General features: G+C 44.3%; 1 protein-coding gene, 1 long non-coding RNA gene and 1 other non-coding gene across 4 annotated transcripts; 2 read left to right on the top strand and 1 right to left on the bottom strand.

Annotated features, from left to right (window-relative positions):
• Window positions 1–4,249: 4,249 nt before the first annotated feature.
• On the bottom strand, window positions 4,250–17,128 carry PPP1R17 (protein phosphatase 1 regulatory subunit 17). Of its 2 annotated transcripts, none has more exons than XM_077916497.1 (4): window positions 16,989–17,128; window positions 5,986–6,092; window positions 5,031–5,183; window positions 4,250–4,449 (listed from the first exon to the last, which is right to left on the bottom strand). In XM_077916497.1, the coding sequence occupies exons 2-4, from the start codon at window positions 6,065–6,067 to the stop codon at window positions 4,265–4,267; spliced, it is 420 nt and encodes a 139-aa protein (XP_077772623.1). In that variant the 5' UTR covers window positions 6,068–6,092; window positions 16,989–17,128; the 3' UTR covers window positions 4,250–4,264. The 2 variants fall into 2 exon arrangements, with proteins under 2 accessions (XP_077772623.1, XP_077772625.1); XM_077916499.1 differs by lacking the exon at window positions 16,989–17,128 and adding an exon at window positions 9,796–9,901.
• Window positions 8,883–10,182, top strand: LOC144324951 (uncharacterized). The gene is made up of 2 exons (XR_013390260.1): window positions 8,883–9,141; window positions 9,809–10,182. It is a non-coding gene; the product is annotated as an uncharacterized LOC144324951 (long non-coding RNA).
• TRNAI-GAU (transfer RNA isoleucine (anticodon GAU)) lies at window positions 13,730–13,803 on the top strand. Its single transcript has one exon. It is a non-coding gene; the product is annotated as a tRNA-Ile (tRNA).
• Window positions 17,129–18,169: the final 1,041 nt, after the last annotated feature.

The raw sequence follows: 18,169 nt of genomic DNA, 5'->3' as shown, positions 1-18,169 counted from the left end.
TATTATTATTATCTGGGAGGCTTACAACTGAATATTAAAAACAATACAGCATCAGACATTAAAAACTTCCCTAAACAGGGCTGCCTTCAGATGTCTTTTAAAAGTAAGATAGTTGCTTATTTCTTTGACATCTGCTGGGAGGGCATTCCACAGAGTGGGCGCCACTACCGAAAAGGCCCTCTGCCTGGTTCCCTGTAACCTCACTTCTCGCAGCGAGAGAACTGCCAGAAGGCCCTCAGCGCTGGACCTCAGTGTCCCGGCTGGATGATGGGGGTGGAGAGGGATGTAGAATCGTTGTGTACCCACCCTACTGATCAGAGGCACTGTCACACTCCTGCGCATTGTTGGGAGGAGGTCAAGAGGGGAGCCATACACAGCACAGCTTCCTCTCTTGTACTCAGGAGGATTCAGCCGTAGAACTGCACCATGCTCGGCCTCTACCGCCCCTTCAACACTGAGGGGGTCCACCCCATGCCAGCCAATATTGAGGGGGCCGAAGACCCCTCTGTCCCTAGGAGTTGGTGCACCTGCTCCCAATGTTCTTGGCCTGCAGCTCCCATGAACCTCAGCTAGCTTGGCCAACAGCCTAAAGTTTGATGATCTAGCCTGGCAAAGACTTCTGAAAACCTTACACAATGTTCTGTGACGTTTTGGTTGTCCTAATAAAGGTATTGTTATAATATAGATTTTGGAATAATAATAATAATAATAATAATAATAATAATAATAATAATAATAATTTTATTTATACCCCACCCTCCCTGGCCAGAGCTGGGCTCAGGGCAGCTAACACCAATAAAATCACAGTAAAAACATAATAGGGGAAAAAAGAGGGGGGGACCAATTTAAAATACAGGTTAAAATGCAATTTAATATGCAGCCTCGTTTTAAAGTAGCTGATAAATCAAGACCATAAGGGGAGGGAAACATAAGGGTCAGACCGAGTCCAAACCAAGGGCCAGGCAGAACAGCTCTGAATGATGGTAGGGGAATTAAACACGACTTTAGGAGACTCTGTTTTGTGAGGTGATCGAATGCTGAGATGGTAGCATGGCTAGTACCACTTTAAACTGCAGGTGATAAGTGGGTACCAATGCTTCACCTGGAAAACTCCCTGCAAAGGGGGGGGGGGCAATATATGAGAAAAAATGTTTCTAGCCAGAAGGGTATAAGGCTGCTAATATTTCAAAACTAAGAAACGTATTTGAGCTGATTTTGTATAATCGGCCTTTGCATTACTGAGTTGCTCTAAACCTCTTTTTGCCCTGTGAAGAGTGCTCTGTATGAAATTCAGCATTGCTGCCATAAATACCTAGGCCCGTCAAAAAAAGGGATATATGGCTACCTGCTTCACCTTGGTATTTTATATATGCACAGCTATGCTTTTAAAATTATATCAATTCTCCTAAGCTTTAGGAATAGTTAGCAATTTCAGCTGATTTGATTACCCAAAACCAACAACTGCTTGGCTAACTGAGTGCAGTGGTACCTCGGGTTACATACGCTTCAGGTTACATACGCTTCAGGTTACACACTCTGCTAACCCAGAAATAGTGCTTCAGGTTAAGAACTTTGCTTCAGGATAAGAACAGAAATCGTGCTCCGGCGGCGCGGCGGCAGCAGGAGGCCCCATTAGTTAAAGTGGTGCTTCAGGTTAAGAACAGTTTCAGGTTAAGAACGGACCTCCGGAACGAATTAAGTACTTAACCCGAGGTACGACTGTATGATGTTTGGCATTTGGGTGGGATGCAAGACACATCACCTCATTTCCTCATTTGTGAATAGATGTTCATACACTGGGTGTTTTCCCCATCTTTGTCTATTAAGAATTAAAGTTCTTTGAGATGGTTGTGTTCAGCATTAGGCAGTTCATCCTGCTTGTGGATTTCCTCCCCAAATATTGGGGTTTTAACATATTTGGGTGGCCAAGCTCTGCTAGTCTAAAGGATGTCCCACATTGATCCAAGTCCTGGAAACCGCACCCAAGCCATGTGGCTCATTCTAGAAACCTCCAGAATGTCCTCCCTGTGTCCTGGTTTAACCTCCTAGCAACACAGAAGGTGTATGAAAACATTCCCATAAATATCTTCTGGTTTGTTACAGCATCTGAAAATTGTAGCTGTGCACTTGCAGGCTATAATTAAAATTTTCCATTGAGTTTTTGGGGGACTCGCCCTGACTTCCTCATGGTTGTCTGTGCCCAACAATTTCTAAAATGCAAGTCTCAATAAAAGAGAGAACATTCATGCCCCACCTGCCAATTATAAGGAAGATGGAAATGCGCCTCTCTCCATGTTCATTTGTTTTATATTATAAATAATATTAAGATTGGCATCTCTGACAGATTGCTTGCCTTAAAAATGAACTATTCTATACGTTTGGGTTGTGAGATTCCCTTACTGCTTTTGAAGGCAAGAAGATCCAACGCAGCAAAATCCTTTGCTCTTGGCTGCAATCCTATGCACACTTTCCTGAGAGTAAGCCTCATTGAACACATATGGATTTACTTCTGAGTGAATAGGAATAAGAACTGTGCTCCACAACAGGTTTAAGCAGCACAACTTACTCCAGGTGAGCTTGCAGCCAGAATGCTAGGCTAGCAGAAATCTTTCGATTTTCAGTCACAAAGAGTTACTTCTACTGTTCTTTGTCAAATGCTAAAGAGTCAAATTTGTAAGTAGAATGTAATTGAAAACTACCTAATTTTCTTCTTCTTTACTTGCTAGCCAACTTACAAGATTGTTGTGAGAAAGATGGCGAGGGGAAATAATTGCCATTTTTGTGAGTTTACTGACTTCCATTGGAAAAGAAAACAAATACCCTGTACATTCTTCCTTGTTTGTCAAAAGCTAGTAAGCCATATAAACTGATTGAGGGACATCACAGTCTGAGGCCAAGCAAGTTTCACTAATAAATCAGCCTCCTGCAGATTTCTGTCAGTGGGCTTTTTGGGTTTGGTGGCTGGCCGTGTTGATTCAATTAGGCCTCGCCAGTTCCCGTCTTTTCTGCTATGAAAAATCTTTCAAATAATGAAGCACTTCATGAAGTCCAAAGATGGAGAAAAAGAAGCAGCGCCACACAGAATGGCTTTGTTCACCTCTGCGCTCCAGTCAAAGGAGAATGCTTTTCTGGTATTAACCAAGGAAAATGCTGCATGAAATGACTAGATTGGATTAAAGACTAGATTGGATTAAAGTCGAAACATGAAAGGGATGTAATTTCTTTGCGATGAATAAGTGGTTAAGAGAACATATGTTTTAGTAGGTGATAGATTCCAACACCAACCATCATTCTACAGCGCTGAAAGGAAATAAAAATGTCCTCTCGGGATGCTCCCAGACTGTTGCTATTTTCAGGTTAGGCTCCCAGCACATGCTGCCAAATTCAGGTTGTGCAATTAAAGTTAATATTGTACACAAAAAAAGCTGCTTCTCTAAGGAATCAGACAGTTGTTTGCATGGGGTCAGCTGTGTTTTTTCTGTACAGTTTTTCCTGGTAGTGGCGAGTCCCGGGGTGACTTGCTCTATGTTAATTCAAGACACATAATGGCAAGGTGCTCAGACTCTTTCTAGTATATGTTTCCAGGTGGAGTTTTAAGGAATTCCTTAGAACTCTTGATTTATTCCCAAATCAGTGTGCCTAGCAGGTATAGAGAACTGTTGAGGAACTCCAACTCCCACCAACCCCAGCCAATGGTCAGGGATGATGGGAGTTGTAGTCCACAACATCTGGAGGACGCCATATTGGCTACCGTTGGTGCATTAGCAGGGCTGGGGGCCTGTGGCCCTTCAGGTGATGTTGGATTTCATCTTCCATCAGTCCCAACCTGCATGACCAATGGTCAGGGATGATGACAGCTATAGTCCATCATCATTTCAGAGGGTCAAAAGTTTCCCAGTGCAGGGTTTTGATGTAAGAAAATTAGCCTGGTTTTGTCTTGAAAGGCCTTAACAAGTCACACCTTTGTTTGTTGGATTGGGGGTGGGGATTAGTATTCCAATGAACATATAGACACAGAATTGTAAAGGAAGTAGAAAGGGGAAACGCTCACTATGGGTTTAGGAAAAGTGGAAAGATAGAAAAGTGAAAACATAATATGCGAGCATCTCCTCTAACAATTAAAAGTCTCTGTTTCTACAAGCCTAGCAAACCTGAAGTTACACAGTGCTCATGCAGATGTGCCCCCTGCCATTTTTTCAAAATAGATATTTAAATACAGAGACTATCGCTGAGACACATCATGTTCAAACCCATGTGTGATGCTTTAAGAAGTGCTCTCCTTCGCATTTCCCTTACCTGCAAGTAGAGGGGGTGTATTGATCGCTGGCGTGTTTTTCCTTCTGGGTTTTCTCTGTTCCTCTTCCATTTTCTGAAGGGCTGGGCTGCCATTACCCTTCGGAGGTTTCTCAGAGAAGTCACACCTCCTAATTAAGTGGTCTGAAAGAATGCCTGCAGAAACACCATTAGGACTGGACGTTAGCCTTTGCAAGCCATAATGGTCTTCTCCGTTTTCACTACACTCCGTTTTCCTCCCCCACAACAAACACTCTGTGAGGTGAGTGAGGCTGAGAGACTTCAGAGAAGTATGACTAGCCCAAGGTCACCCAGCAGCTGCATGTGGAGGTGCGGAGAAGCAAACCTGGTTCCCCAGATTACGAGTCTATTGCTCTTAACCACTATACCACACTGGCTCTTGCTTGGCTTCGGGAAGGAGGAAGGAGGACTTTAGGGCCCTGACAGAGTCCTCACACCTCTTTCCTGAAGCCAGGCAAGTGCTTACCAGTCTTTGAGAAGGCACCCCCTCCCATGGTGCCCATTGTGGCCCATCTGCTGGCACTGCCCTAAATCCACCTCTGCTATTGGTCATGGGAGTTGGAGCAACAATATCTGAAGCCCTGAGGGCCTCTCATCCCTGCACTACGGAGAGGTTTAGGAAGCAGTAGCAGAAGACACATTATTACTCCGCTTGTGATCCATGTAGCTATAAGTGGTTGAGCAATAGCTCAAGTGGCAATTTCAGGAATGCTCACCCACTATTGGTGGAGGCGTGTGAATTGCTGGCGTATCTTTCCTCTTCGGTTTTTTCTGTTCAAGCTCACTTTTCTGAGAGACCTGAAGAGCTTTGCCCTTCCTCGGTATCTTTTTGAGTTCACAGCTTTTGAGCAACTGTTCAGAAAGGTTATCTGCATCAAACAAAACAAAGTATACAACTATTATCAAAATAATCAGACAACGTTCAGCCTTGAACAGCTACTTTCTCAACAGCTTTGCACTTCCCTGAAACTACAGCTTAAGGGGGGGGGGGGGACAGCCAAGATTCATATGACACTTTACCCTAGTATATGCATTTTTGTGCAACTAATGGGGCTGGGGATTTGCGCTGAAATTTTTAAAGAAACATGGATATGGAATTCTGACTGTGTTTTGGTTCCTGCATTGCTTTAAAAAGCGCGAACTAGGTGTGATCACTTTAAATGCAAACTTCCCAGTCCCTATGCTGTTGTCTACAGCACATATTTTCAAAAGAGGACAACAGATTTGCAGGAAAGTTTAAACTCCCGAGGCAACATTGCTGCATAAAATCCTGTGTTGGCACACTTGCCCGCTTTTGTGGAACATGTGCACAGAAATATGAAAGGAGGCGAGATGAAAGCTTCGGCGTTCCTTCTCTCCTTTCTTCTTCTTCGTCTTTAATTAATTTGTCTCTAGAGCTTTGGCTAATATTTATATGCTGAACCCAGCAGAAAGAAAAGGGGGGGGGGGAGAGAGAGAGAAACGACCAAACACCCATTCCCACCCATTGCCACTCCATCTGGCATCAGATGCGTCACCAGAAGGCACCGTCTATCAGGTTTCAAGAGCAGCAGTTGTTCCATGGAGGGGGTGGGGGGAAGGGGGAGGGGATGGCAATGGACAGCGCTTAATGATGCAAAGTAGACCTTTTCGCTACACAGCAAGCGCTGACATCACCCCGAGAAGACTGACCTAAGTGGTTACAGTGAGTATCTCGCCCATCCAATCTGTCTTCTGAGATATCATGTGATGCTTGCACATATTCAGTTGACATCACTGAAGAGGCTTTTCTTTAGAACCTGTAAGGAGAGGGAGGGGGGGGACATAGACATATTACGCATGTCGCATGTCAATGTACTTTTCTTTTCTTTTGATTTAATCTAGGAAACGTTACTTTTCTTCTTGGGGGGGGGAGAGAGAAATGTTTTTGAGTCAACACAACTGTAAAATAGAATTCTGTACAAAAATATCCGTCTCGGTAAACAACAGGCGACAATTTTGACACAAGGGATGGTTCAGTCATGTATGGGATCCTTTGGCCATGTCGGGAATGCTTCATGAACCACTAACACTTTCAAGGCATTCTCTGACATCGGGTGATGGAGCGCAGTGTGTGGCCCCAGAAAGTAAACACGAGTCATGTTTTATAGCCTGTCAGGTTCTTGGCAGTGCCCCTTTTGGCGGGCCCAAACCATCCGAAAAACAAGAGGCGTCTCCAGTCTCTAATGGGCCATGCAGACCTGCCCTACAGATCGAACCTCATTTCGCCTTACTCTGTCTTAAAGCTAAAGGACCCCTGACAGTTAGGTCCAGTCGCGAACGACTCTGGGGTTGCGGCGCTCATCTCATTTTACTGGCCGAGGGAGCCGACGTTTGCCCACAGTTCTTCCAGGTCATGTGGCCAGCATGACTAAGCCACTTCTGGCGAAACCAGAGCAGCACACAGAAATGCCATTTACCTTCCCGCCACAGTGGTACCTATTTATCTACTTGCACTTTGACGTGCTTTCAAACTGCTAGGTTGGCAGGAATAATAATCGCCTAAGAGCCTATCATCCAGGATTCAAATGGCTTCTTCACTGTTGTCAGCTTGAAGACTGTTACTCATAGGAACCAACTCTTAGGAGCTGGGGTCCCTTTGGCCCCCTCCAATAAAATATTTACCCCCCCCCCAAATATTTTATTTGCGTTGGCACCCCTGCTGCCAATGGGTGGATGTTTGCGTGTCGAGGTCCCCAGGGCCACCCCAATAACTCACACATCACACAGGAATTTTGTTTAAGGTTTTTGGCATAATTTTGGCCACAACTTTATTAAAATACAAAAATGTGAGTGGCTGCTTAGGCATTGGTTACGACTATCTGCCCCCCCCCAATGGGGGACAGACTGACATTCCACACACCTGCGAAAGTCAGAAAAGGGGAATACACTTGGGGGTAGCGACGGAGAAGGGAACCTGCCCTCAGCCCTCCCCTAATGCAACCAGGGGCTTTTGCATGGCCCAAGCCCCTTGCTAGGGTGGACAAAAGCAATAATGAGCCCCTGATTCCTTTAACGCAATCCCTTGCAGCAGCAGCATTAGAGGGGCAGGCACAGCCAATCCATGCCCCTCAACCAACCTAACCATAAACCAATGCCTCACCGCAACCTTACAAGTTGTGACGATTTGCTATGCAGCAGGCAAAAACCAAATGGCCCCAGCCAATCAGCCAGATGGACAAAATTCCTAAAGGGCCCCTGCCCCAAGAGCAGGGGACCCCATGACAGGCATAGGAAGGTCAAAGAGAACAACCCTAAATATAGGGGGGGGGGCAGGCAATCCAATGCACAGGCGAAAAGAGGAAGCCCTAGCCTCGTGCAAGGAGTTTTTGCATTTCTGGCTGTCAATCAACAAATGGCAACATTAACTTCTTCCCAACGACAAGGGAAGCTCAATCGCATCAATGGCCAACGATCAATTACCCCGCCCCCAACTTTGGAGTGTCCTGTCGGCCCCCACAGCAACACGTGCTCTCCATGAAGGAGAACACGCTTTTCCACCCCACTGTGTTTGGCTATGCACTTTTGGTGGTAATTTCATCTGCGGATTAGCTCTGCGGTCATCTCCTTTGTCTGGAAGGGGTTTGTCAGTTTAAGAGCTAAACGGCAAAACAGAAGTTTCTCCAATGGGTGCGATTGTGGTTCTGCCACCTGTGTTGCTTCCAAGCATCTTGTTCATTGCACCTTCATCCTAATTTGTTCGCACAAAGTTTGTGTGTTCGTGTTAGAGAGCCTCAGCTATGAACTGAGGACTCCTTTTTATTTGTTTGCAAGTGTTGTCTTACATTTCCCAGTGCACTTCCCGTCACATTCCTTGTGGGGGAAACTTTGAGATTGGGTTTGTTGTGCAAGAGCACGAAATCAGCTGTAATAATGCAACCTGAATTGGCCAGTGTATGACTGAATCCCACTCCAAAATAGCAACAGTACAGAAACTCCCCTGTTGTTTATTCTGCACCCTTCAATGAATGTGACTTTAGAGTTGAGGATCTTAGGCCAGACTTTCACATTTAGCTAGTCATATTATTTTTCATCTCAAATGCAGTGTTGACATTATGAAGTTAAAACATTTCCACTCTGCAGTGAATGGTTTGTGCTAGGATTTCTGCGAGGGGACCTCGGGTATAAGCCGTCTTCTCTCTTCTACAAACGACACATTTGGAAAAACTGTGTGTGTGATTTTGTGGACTTTTGGACCCTGGCTCAGTCTAAGATTTGGCATCATTCTTCATTTATAAGCAATCACTGAACAAAATAATTGTTAATGGCTTAATAGTATCAGTTGAGACACTAAAACAAAGTCCAGATCAAAGTGTTGCTTACAACCAGAGGATTGATACTATAATTGTGAAAGTCTCGCCACTTTTTATTAACCCTTTCTGAGAAATGTAGCACTGCAACCTTTACGTGGGTCTGTCAGATAATAAATACAAACCAACATAAGATTTTAACAGCTGCTATGTAAAGAAAAAGAAGGATCATATTATCACATGTGGTGGGAATGTAAGAAAGTGAAAAGCTTCTAGGAAATGATATATAATGAGATGAAAAAGATGTTGAAATATACATTTATTAAAAAACCAGAAGCATTTTTACTTGGCATTGTAGGGGAGGATATTAATAGACAGGATAATAAATTGTTTTTATATGCAGTGACGGCAGCAAGAATATTATTGGAACAGAAATGGAAGCAAGAAGAATTACCGACGAAAGAAGAGTGGCAAATGAAATTAATGGACTATGGAGAATTAGATAAAATGACAGGAAGGATCCGAAACCTGCAGGACCAGAGATTCTCAGAGGACTAGAGTAAATATTTGAACTATTTGAAAAGCAATTGTAATAAACAGATTACGCTAGTAGGACTGCAAGAAGTTTTGTAAGGAGGACTGTGTGAAATATTGCAATGAAGACTCTGAAGAGAGTTATTAGTTAAGGATGATTAAAAGTAATAGAAAAATTAAGAAATGTAGATAAAGGGATAAAGATTGAAAAATCTTCAGATGTGGCAGATGGAAGTCTAAAACATTGTATACGATAAGAAAATACAGTATTTTTTGCTCTATAAGACTCACTTTTTCCCTTCTAAAAAGTAAAGGGGAATGTGTGTGCGTCTTATGGAGCGAATGCAGGCTGTGCAGCTATCCCAGAAGCCAGAACAGCAAGAGGGATTGCTGCTTTCACTGCGCAGCAATCCCTCTTGCTGTTCTGGCTTCTGAAATTCAGAATATTTTTTTTCTTGTTTTCCTCCTCCAAAAACTAGGTGCATCTTGTGGTCTGGTGCGTCTTATAGAGCAAAAAATACGGTATGCTAAATGATTGTTGGAAATGGTGTGTGTGTGTGTGTGTGTGTATGAATGATTTTAACAGCTGCTTGGAAGCTCTTGCCTTGAGCTCTTTTGTGGAAAAGCGGCATACAGATGCAATATATACAATGCCTTGCTGTATTGAATCCAAACATACCTTTCCATTTCAGGGTAGAACTCTGGAGGGGAAAACCCAGAGGTTTTGCAGATGTCCAACAGAAACGAGTGCTTCATAGCACTGCTTGGCTGGTGCCCATGACATCAAGAACCCCCGCCCTCTGATCTTTAGAGCACTTGAAAAGAAATTTCCATATGACAAACGAAGAGTTGAACATACATGCATTGAATTTGCTGGCATGTAAATCTGTCATTTCAGCTGTACATCTGGGAGTGAGCTGAGCAAACGCTGCAGCTGTAGAACTTGCCGCGGGTTTCCTCTTTCATCCTGTCTATTTGCTTATCAGCAAAGATTTTGATAACAAGTTGACCATTTCCCAGGACTGTGATGCCTGTAGTTAACTGCAATAAAGTAGCTGAAACGGGATTTACCTGTGTTATTATACTGATATTTGGCATTATCTGTTTCCCACCAGTAAAGTACGGTGATAAAGTACCTTGTCCTTAGTGAGTGATCTAGGAATTAACACTACAACTACGGCAAGGCATCCATGGACTTGTGCATGACTGTGACAAACCCCTGCTTCCTGCTGCTGGTGTGCCAGAGCTTCATAAATGGCACTATGCATATTTTATAGAGTTCGTGGCCTGCTGTACATATGCACAAGCTAAAATCAGAGTTATAATCCTACAGACGTCGGGGGGGGGGGGGTCTGGAGCAGGGCGATGGACAGGCTGTGATATTAGCCAAGCTTGCCTTCATGTTAACACTGGCTATTTCTTCCTTTATGTTCCCAACAACTTTTAGGAACATAAAACTTCCACTGAAGTTTCCTAGAGAAGAAAATGATGTGCTCTCACATCCACATGTATCTTGTAATGGTATGACTTTTCTGTGAATCTCTTGCCTCTTTAAAGCAATGTGAGGAGTGGATGTGTCTGTATTTGTGTGTGTTGACGACAGACAAAAATGGCCAACTGTCTTGCAAAGCCATTAAGGCCTATTTCAGCTTATAATACTAATATTTTATTTATACCCTGCCCTTCCCGGTTCAGAAAACTGGGCCCAGGGCGGCTGACAACAAATTTAAAATACTTAATTGTGATTCAACAAAAAAAACATAAAATACAATATAAAAGCGTGAATAACAATAAATTCAAAGTTCAAAAATCAATTTGAGGGAAAATCCATCCAATAAACATTAGATGGTCACCAGGGCTAGCGGGCTAAAGGTAAAGGTAAAGGGACCCCTGACCATTAGGTCCAGTCACGGATGACTCTGGGGTTGCGGCGCTCATCTCGCTCTATAGACCGAGGGAGCCGGCGTACAGCTTCCGGGTCATGTGGCCAGCATGACTAAGCCGCTTCTGGCGAACCAGAGCAGTGCACGGAAATGGTCACCAGGGCTAGCTGGCTAAATTAGTCATATTTGGGCCAGCGAGGAGGTCGGGGAGAATTAGCTGTGGGGTCCCAGAGTGGGTAATCTTCATTAAAGGGGAGGGGGAGGGAAGAGAGGGGAATAAAAGATCAGGCTAAATTCAAATTGAAAGCCAGGCAGAATAGCTCTGTCTTACAGGCCTGGCGGAAGGAGGTTAAATCCTATAGGGCCCTAGTCTGATGGGACAGGGCATTCCACCAGGTCGGAGCCATCACTGAGAAGGCCCTGGCCCTGGTGGAGGATAATCTGACTTCAAAATGTTGTATCATTTTACTGTTGTTAGCCGCTCTGAGCCCGGCTTCGGCTGGGGAGAGTGGGTTATAAATAAAATTATTATTATTATTATTATTATTATTATTATTATTATTATTATTATTATTATTATACCAGGAGAGGTGGTCCTGTAAATACGAGGGCCTTAAGCCACAAAGGGCTTTAAAGGTGAAAACCAGCACCTTAAACCTGACCCTATACTCCACTAGGAGCCAGTGCAACTGGTAAAGCACTGGGTGAATATGCTCCCATAGCAGAGACCCCGTGAGGAGACCCTCGCTGCAGCATTCTGCACCTGCTGGAGTTTCTGGGACAGTTTCAAGGGCAGCCCTGTGTAGAGCGAATTACAGTAGTCAAGCCTGGAGGTGACCGTTGCATGGATCACTGTGGCCAGATCGGGGCGGGAAAGGTAAGGGACCAACTGCTTAATGCGGCGAAGGTGGAAAAATGTCGCCTTGGCTGTTGCTGTAACCTGCGCCTCCATGGAAAGGGATTCTACTCCATGTCATACTGTAAACCACTAAACCAGGGATAGCCAACGTGGTGCTCTCCAGATATTTATGGATTACAATTCTCATCACAACAGGTGCGTATGGGTAATATCTCAGGTGGGGGACACGCATGGCTTCTTCTGGGGTAGCTTGTCCACCTTTGTTCCTTACCTTGCACTCAACTCTCATTGGTGACTCCTGGAAGCCGTCAGAATGCGACCGTGGCCACACCCTGGGAACGGCTTGAATTGGTACAACAGTAAGTAACTAAACCAACCCGTGTTGCAAAGAGAACGTCAGTGATGTATAGGCAACACGATGACCATGTACATACGCAATAAACAATCTTTTATAGAATTCCTTCAAAAAATAACAAGTCCAAAATGAAATCTTTAGTCTTAAAGTTTAGTCATTGCTCATGTGACCACATTATTACATGAGCACTGTTCCACAGCATTTGATATTTTCATTTCATTTCATTTCAAAATAAGATGGGTTTATGAAGCAATTCTATATCCTCCCACCACGCTGATGAAGAATTCTATGAAACAGTAGTCTATATCTGGAATCACTGTTCAGTGTTGGACATCATATTTGCTGAATACACAAAGCTTCAAAGCTTGTCTTTCATCGTACAAAGACATCGCTTCATTTAAAGATTTTCAGAGACTTTAAGACTAAAGATTTCATTTTGGACTTGTTATGGTTTGAAGGAATTCTATAAAAGATTGTTTATTGCATATGTACATGGTCATTGTGTTGCCTATAAATTGCTGACGAATGGCTTGAATTGGCTAGCTAAACCGGGTGACGGTAGCCAATGGGTCCCAACCCCTTGGTGAGTTAGGGACTTCACCTGCATGCAAAGACAAGCTCTGGCAGATTGAGCGAATGAGACCAATTGTGGGTCCAATGGCCAAGAAGGCGGTTTCTGAATGTGCTGTATAGGGAAGTGAGATGTACAGTTGAGGCTCGTCAGCTTAGGAAAGTAGCTCATCTAAGAGAAGGAAAACTCTGGTCCTAAACCACCATTGCCTTGTGGGATATTTTCAGGAGTCAGCCCTATACAAATCCGGCATGGAGTCCCTAAGATGGTTGGGTGCGTCCTCTTTCCAGCAGCTTCTACAGCCAGGTTAGTGCCAAATCTATTGCTCTGCTTTCCTTTGGACCACATCAGCAAGTCTGAGAGATGGTTATTGTTGCTTATCCCAGCCTTGATGGCCCATGTCATGAGGTAGCAAATAAATATTGCTGGACCTACCACCTGTTAAAAAGGTAAAGGTAAAGGACCCCTGACAGTTAAGTCCAGTCGCGAATGACTCTGGGGTTGCGGCGCTCATCTCGCTTTACTGGCCGAGGGAGCCAACGTTTGTCCGCAGACAGTTTTTCCATGTGGCCAGCATGACTAAGCCGCTTCTGGCGAAAGCAGTGCAATGCATGGAAACACTGTTTACCTTCCCACCACAGTGGTACCTATTTATCTACTTGCACTGGCATGATTTTGAACTGCTAGGTTGGCAGGAGCTGGGACAGAGCAACCGGAGCTCACCCCATCGCAGGGGTTCGAACCGCCAACCTTCCAATCGGCAAGCCCAGAGGCTCAGTGGCTTAGACCACAGCGCCACCCGCATCCCTATTTAACCACCTGTTAAAGAGTTGTAATTCAGCATCTCACCAGTTAGAATGGATGATCTTCTTGTTCATGGACTCATGGGAGCCAAGGCTTCTAGGCACAATGCTGCATGCATTGCCAGTGATCCATGAGATGGGAGCCTGAATAGCTCAGTTGGTTAGAGTGTGGTGCTGATGATGCCAAGGTTGCAGGTTCGATCCCTGTATGGGACAGCTGCACAGTCCTGCATTGTGGGGGGGGGGGTTGGACTAGATGATCCCTTCCAGCTCTATGACTATGACCCACTAGCCAAAAGCTAAGGCTACACATGCCTAGACTGTCTAGGCTATAGAATTTGGATTTATAAGAAATTCAACTCTTTTTTTTTTAAAAAAATGAAGGTTTCTACTCTTCACTATAAATGGAAATACAACCTCAGCTCAGTCGGTAGAGTGTGAGACTTTTAACCTCATGGACGGTCATGGGTTTGAGCCCCCGTTGGGCAAAAGATTTCTGCATTGCAGGGTCCCTTTACAATTGCCTCAGGGTCTCATGTGGTTATCTTCTTCCATCCCTTGCCATATTCCTCTCTGTACCCTCTACTGCCCAGCTCTTATCAATGCCCCTCTTTCCACAGCCAAACAACTACTTGCTGATCCTGCAAAGCCGTAAAAAACCCCGGTTTTCGGAATAGCATACTTCAGAACTTTTTGTAATGGTTCATCAGGAACTTCTCTTACATGGATGCCAAGATGGATGTTTGCTTTCTCACTCATCCTAAACACTCATCCAGCTTTGGTTGCTGTGTTGTGCTGTGCTAATTTCTTGATTGCTGACTGGGAGCGGCCGCCTACACTGGCTCCCAGTACGTTTCCGAGCACAATTCAAAGTGTTGGTGCTGACCTTTAAAGCCCTAAATGGCCTCAGTCTAGTATACCTGAAGGAGCGTCTCCACCTCCATTGTTCTGCCCGGACACTGAGGTCCAGTACCGAGAGCCTTCTGGCAGTTCCCTCGCTGTGAGAAGCCAAGTTACAGGGAACCAGGCAGAGGGCCTTCTCAGTAGTGGCACCCGCCCTGTGGAACACCCTCCCACCAGATGTCAAAGAGAAAAACAACTACCAGACTTTTAGAAGACATCTGAAGGCAGCCCTATTTAGGGAAGCTTTTAATGTTTAATAGGTTATTGTATTTTAATATTCCATTGGAAGCCTCCCAGAGTGGCTGGAGAAATCCAGTCAGACGGGCGGGGTATAAATAAATTATTATTATTATTATTATTATTATTATTATTATTATTATTATTATTGATTTCCCAGGCGTATGCCAGCAGTTTCCCTGTGCTGAGGCAATTACCTCAGTGGGTCCAGTTGACGGTAGAGAAAATGAGGCGCTTGATTGGGGTCCAAGAGAGAAGGATTTGAGGCTTAGATCCAGCATGCTAAAGGGCTTCTTTCCGGGCAGCTATTTATGGGTGTTACAGCACAGAGGTGTAGTAACATCCAGAGCTACCACAGCACAAAGCAGTAGTACTTTTAAGTGCTCTAGTAACTCATAGCCTCTGACAGCTACTTGCCCAAGTGGAAGCAATGTTGCATGGAGAGCTCCATAACATCCATTTTTGCTGGCCAAAATCCTATCGTTGTCGACAACTGACATATCAGAAGGGCACATAGATCCTGTCAACGCTTCTAAGGACAGTGATCCATGAAGTAATGTGCTAAACAACTGGCTTCTATGTTTTAGGTCATACTACATGATCAGAGAGGCATGCCCATCCCACCTCACAGGTCAGTGATGAGTCTTCTCAACATTGTTATTTGTCTGTGATTCATAAAGTGAGGATCTCAGGAGCTCAGCCTAACCAGAACACTTGTACCTCAAGTTGAGATAAGCAAGGCCGTTAGATTAGTTGAGAAGATGACTTCTATATCTTGAGATGCTATTCTGTGTCACCCACTACTGACACCCTGATTCTAAATAAGTTTATTCCCAATTTCACTGGAACTTACTTGCTTTTAAGAATGAGATGCAATTTTTGTTTTTGATTTAAGCACACACACAATATTTTTACAGAGAGGAATGGGCAGTGCATGGAAAATACAAAGATATGCTAATAGTGCATCCCCAAGGGAAGGATTTAAATATCTGGTGTTTAGCTATATAATCCGATAGGACCGTGGCAACATTTCTAGAACAAATTTTAGATGCTTTAAAATAATATAGGGTAGTCTACTTCAAGAGTTTTCCCAAAAGCAACACTATTTTATTTAGACCTAAACTCTACAAACTGCAATAAAACTAAAGAGCACACAAACATATCTTGTTTCAGTTGCTGTGGAAGAATAGGATTTTGCAAGATGTGGAAGACAAATGTCTGTTTTCCACATCACAAACAGAAAATATTAATTTGTCCGCACCATGAACAAAAAGAAAGAAAGAAAGAAAAGATTTGAAAGAAACACTTTCCAGAAAGGATTTAAAGAATGGCAACTAAAAAACCATGACGCCACCACAGAAGGCTACAGATCAGGAGCACGTGTGATTTTCTCTCTCTCTTCCCTACTTGTCCAATTTCAAACAAAAGCTTCCCCCCTTGGAAGTTGTTCTAAATTATTTTTACACACGTGATTCATAACGTTAAAATGAAATTCTTAGCATTAAACTGATTTAACCCCATAAATTTAGAACTTAAACAGTACCCCAATGGTAAACGTTTTTAAATGGAAGATAAGGACATCGTTGGGACTATTTAGGATTGTACTATAAATCTACAGCTGTCTGAATCCATTAAGCTTAATTGTAGATTGTCCTCTCCTGTTTCCAGCAGCAAAAATACATTCAATTAATCAAAAGCACTTTATTTTTAAGCTGATTTACACCGCAGGGCTAACAACCAGATCCTAAACATGTTTACTCAGAAGTATCACTGATTTCAATGGGACTTACTCCAAGCTGTGTACACTTTTGCAATTAGGTATATTTACCTCGAATTAAGCCCCAATGAACTCAGTAGGACTTACTTCCAAGTAAACATGCATAGGATCAGACCAGTGAGCCCACACAAACTTGGAAATATTTGTTCATTTAAGAGCCTGAGATAAGAGTTGCACATAAATGTGTTTAGGATTCAACTAACTGTCCAACATCCAAATACCTTCGTGCCATAAAGGTGCAACTCAAATAAATTATAATATTTCCACCCCCTCTCTTTTTCTGGCACCACTTTTCTCTCTCAATTTACAGCTCGATAACCATTCCCAAGTCTTCCCAGATAGAATAATCTGCTAGCCATCTTCTGCCTCGCAGAGGAATTGATCTGTGACTTTTTATTACTATCACATCGCAGGCAGATTTTTTGGTTCCCTTTGGAGAAAGAACGCCCCGCTCCCACCCCGGCAAAAGTGCTGAAGAACTTACCAAGCAGGGAAGCTGGGCTAGGTGTGATATGGAGTCAGTGTTCACTGGAGCAGGAATTGTCTTCTCTGCTCGCATGGAGTGCTCCTGCACTGCCCTTATCTAGGGAGCAGCAGCAGCAGTTGCTATGGCGACGCTTTGTTTCCCAAAGTACCCCAGGAAGGGAAAGAAGAGTCACCTTTAGCCTGCGTACTAGCAGATTTGAATGAAGTGGTGCTTGCCGCTTCTCAAATTAGCGTCGCCAGGAGGAGAGAAAACCCACAGATAAAAACTTCCAGCGGGGGAAATATCGCTCGCGAAACGGCGAGACCTCCTGCCACAGTCTGACGGCAGGAACTGCCCAAGGGTGACAAGGAGGGATGAAGAAAATAAGTTATGTGCATGGGCTTTAGACACCTAAAACTTTGGCGTCCCAGCAGATCCAAGCTGTGCCTTTCCCAGAAGTTCAGGAGCTAGTTGATCACCGATCAAAATACAGAGCAATGAAGGAAAGCAGAGTCTGGAAAGGGCACCTAAACAGTCAGAGCAAAAGGTACACCGTGTCTAGGAATGAGGTTTCTCTGACGACTGTGGCGGTTGAGTATGTTTACGGATTGGTTTGTTACACAAACTTGGCACACTGCTGCCATTTAGGGACCCGGGCGGGGAGTCTTCTGTGGCTCCTGTGTACATGCCAGTGGTGAGCAGAATTGGCTATTTTCGCCCATCGCTTGAGAGGGAGGTTTTGTTTGGAACGGGGGAAAGGCATACAAACAGGCTGGGCCTCTGGAAAGGCAGAGGAAACTTTCTGCCCGTTGTGCAGCGCTATGAATTGGAGCCCTTTAACCATTCACAGGGAAAGGCCTTCGACCTGGGCCATTTCCTCTCAGAGATTTAGCAGCGCCAAAATTGGCGGAGGCTCATTGTCTCAGTTTTCTTTGCTCTTTCTGTTTGAAAGAGCCACAGAGCCATGGGGCCGGGTTCGACTACCCAGTTTTGCTCATGAAAGGCAGCACCCTAGTGCAATGGGGCTTTCTAGACTCTCCTCCCAGCACACTCCCCATTCCTGCCCCAGATCTTCTCTGGATGATCTGGAGAAGCTTGACATTCACATTCACTGCAGCCTCCAGCTAGGGGTCCAGAGCAATGTCTGCTACAAACCGTGTTCTCCCTAGCAGAGAGCACGTGTTGCGGTGGGAGATACA

This window comes from Podarcis muralis, chromosome 12, assembly GCF_964188315.1.
Source record: "Podarcis muralis chromosome 12, rPodMur119.hap1.1, whole genome shotgun sequence".
Classification (NCBI taxonomy): Eukaryota; Metazoa; Chordata; class Lepidosauria; order Squamata; family Lacertidae; genus Podarcis; species Podarcis muralis.
The sequence above is the reverse complement of the archived record's forward strand: the minus strand, read 5'-3'. Positions and strand labels throughout refer to the sequence as shown.

What these genes read in the sequence shown, in the direction of transcription:
- PPP1R17 (XM_077916497.1), bottom strand. Translation starts at nt 6,067, where the DNA reads ATGTCAACTGAATATGTGCAAGCATCACATGATATCTCAGAAGACAGA. An exon ending in TACTCACTGTAACCACTTAG is followed by an intron (nt 5,184 to 5,985) that starts GTCAGTCTTCTC and finishes TGTTTGATGCAG; the next exon opens with ATAACCTTTCTGAACAGTTG. An exon ending in CACGCCTCCACCAATAGTGG is followed by an intron (nt 4,450 to 5,030) that starts GTGAGCATTCCT and finishes GTGTTTCTGCAG; the next exon opens with GCATTCTTTCAGACCACTTA.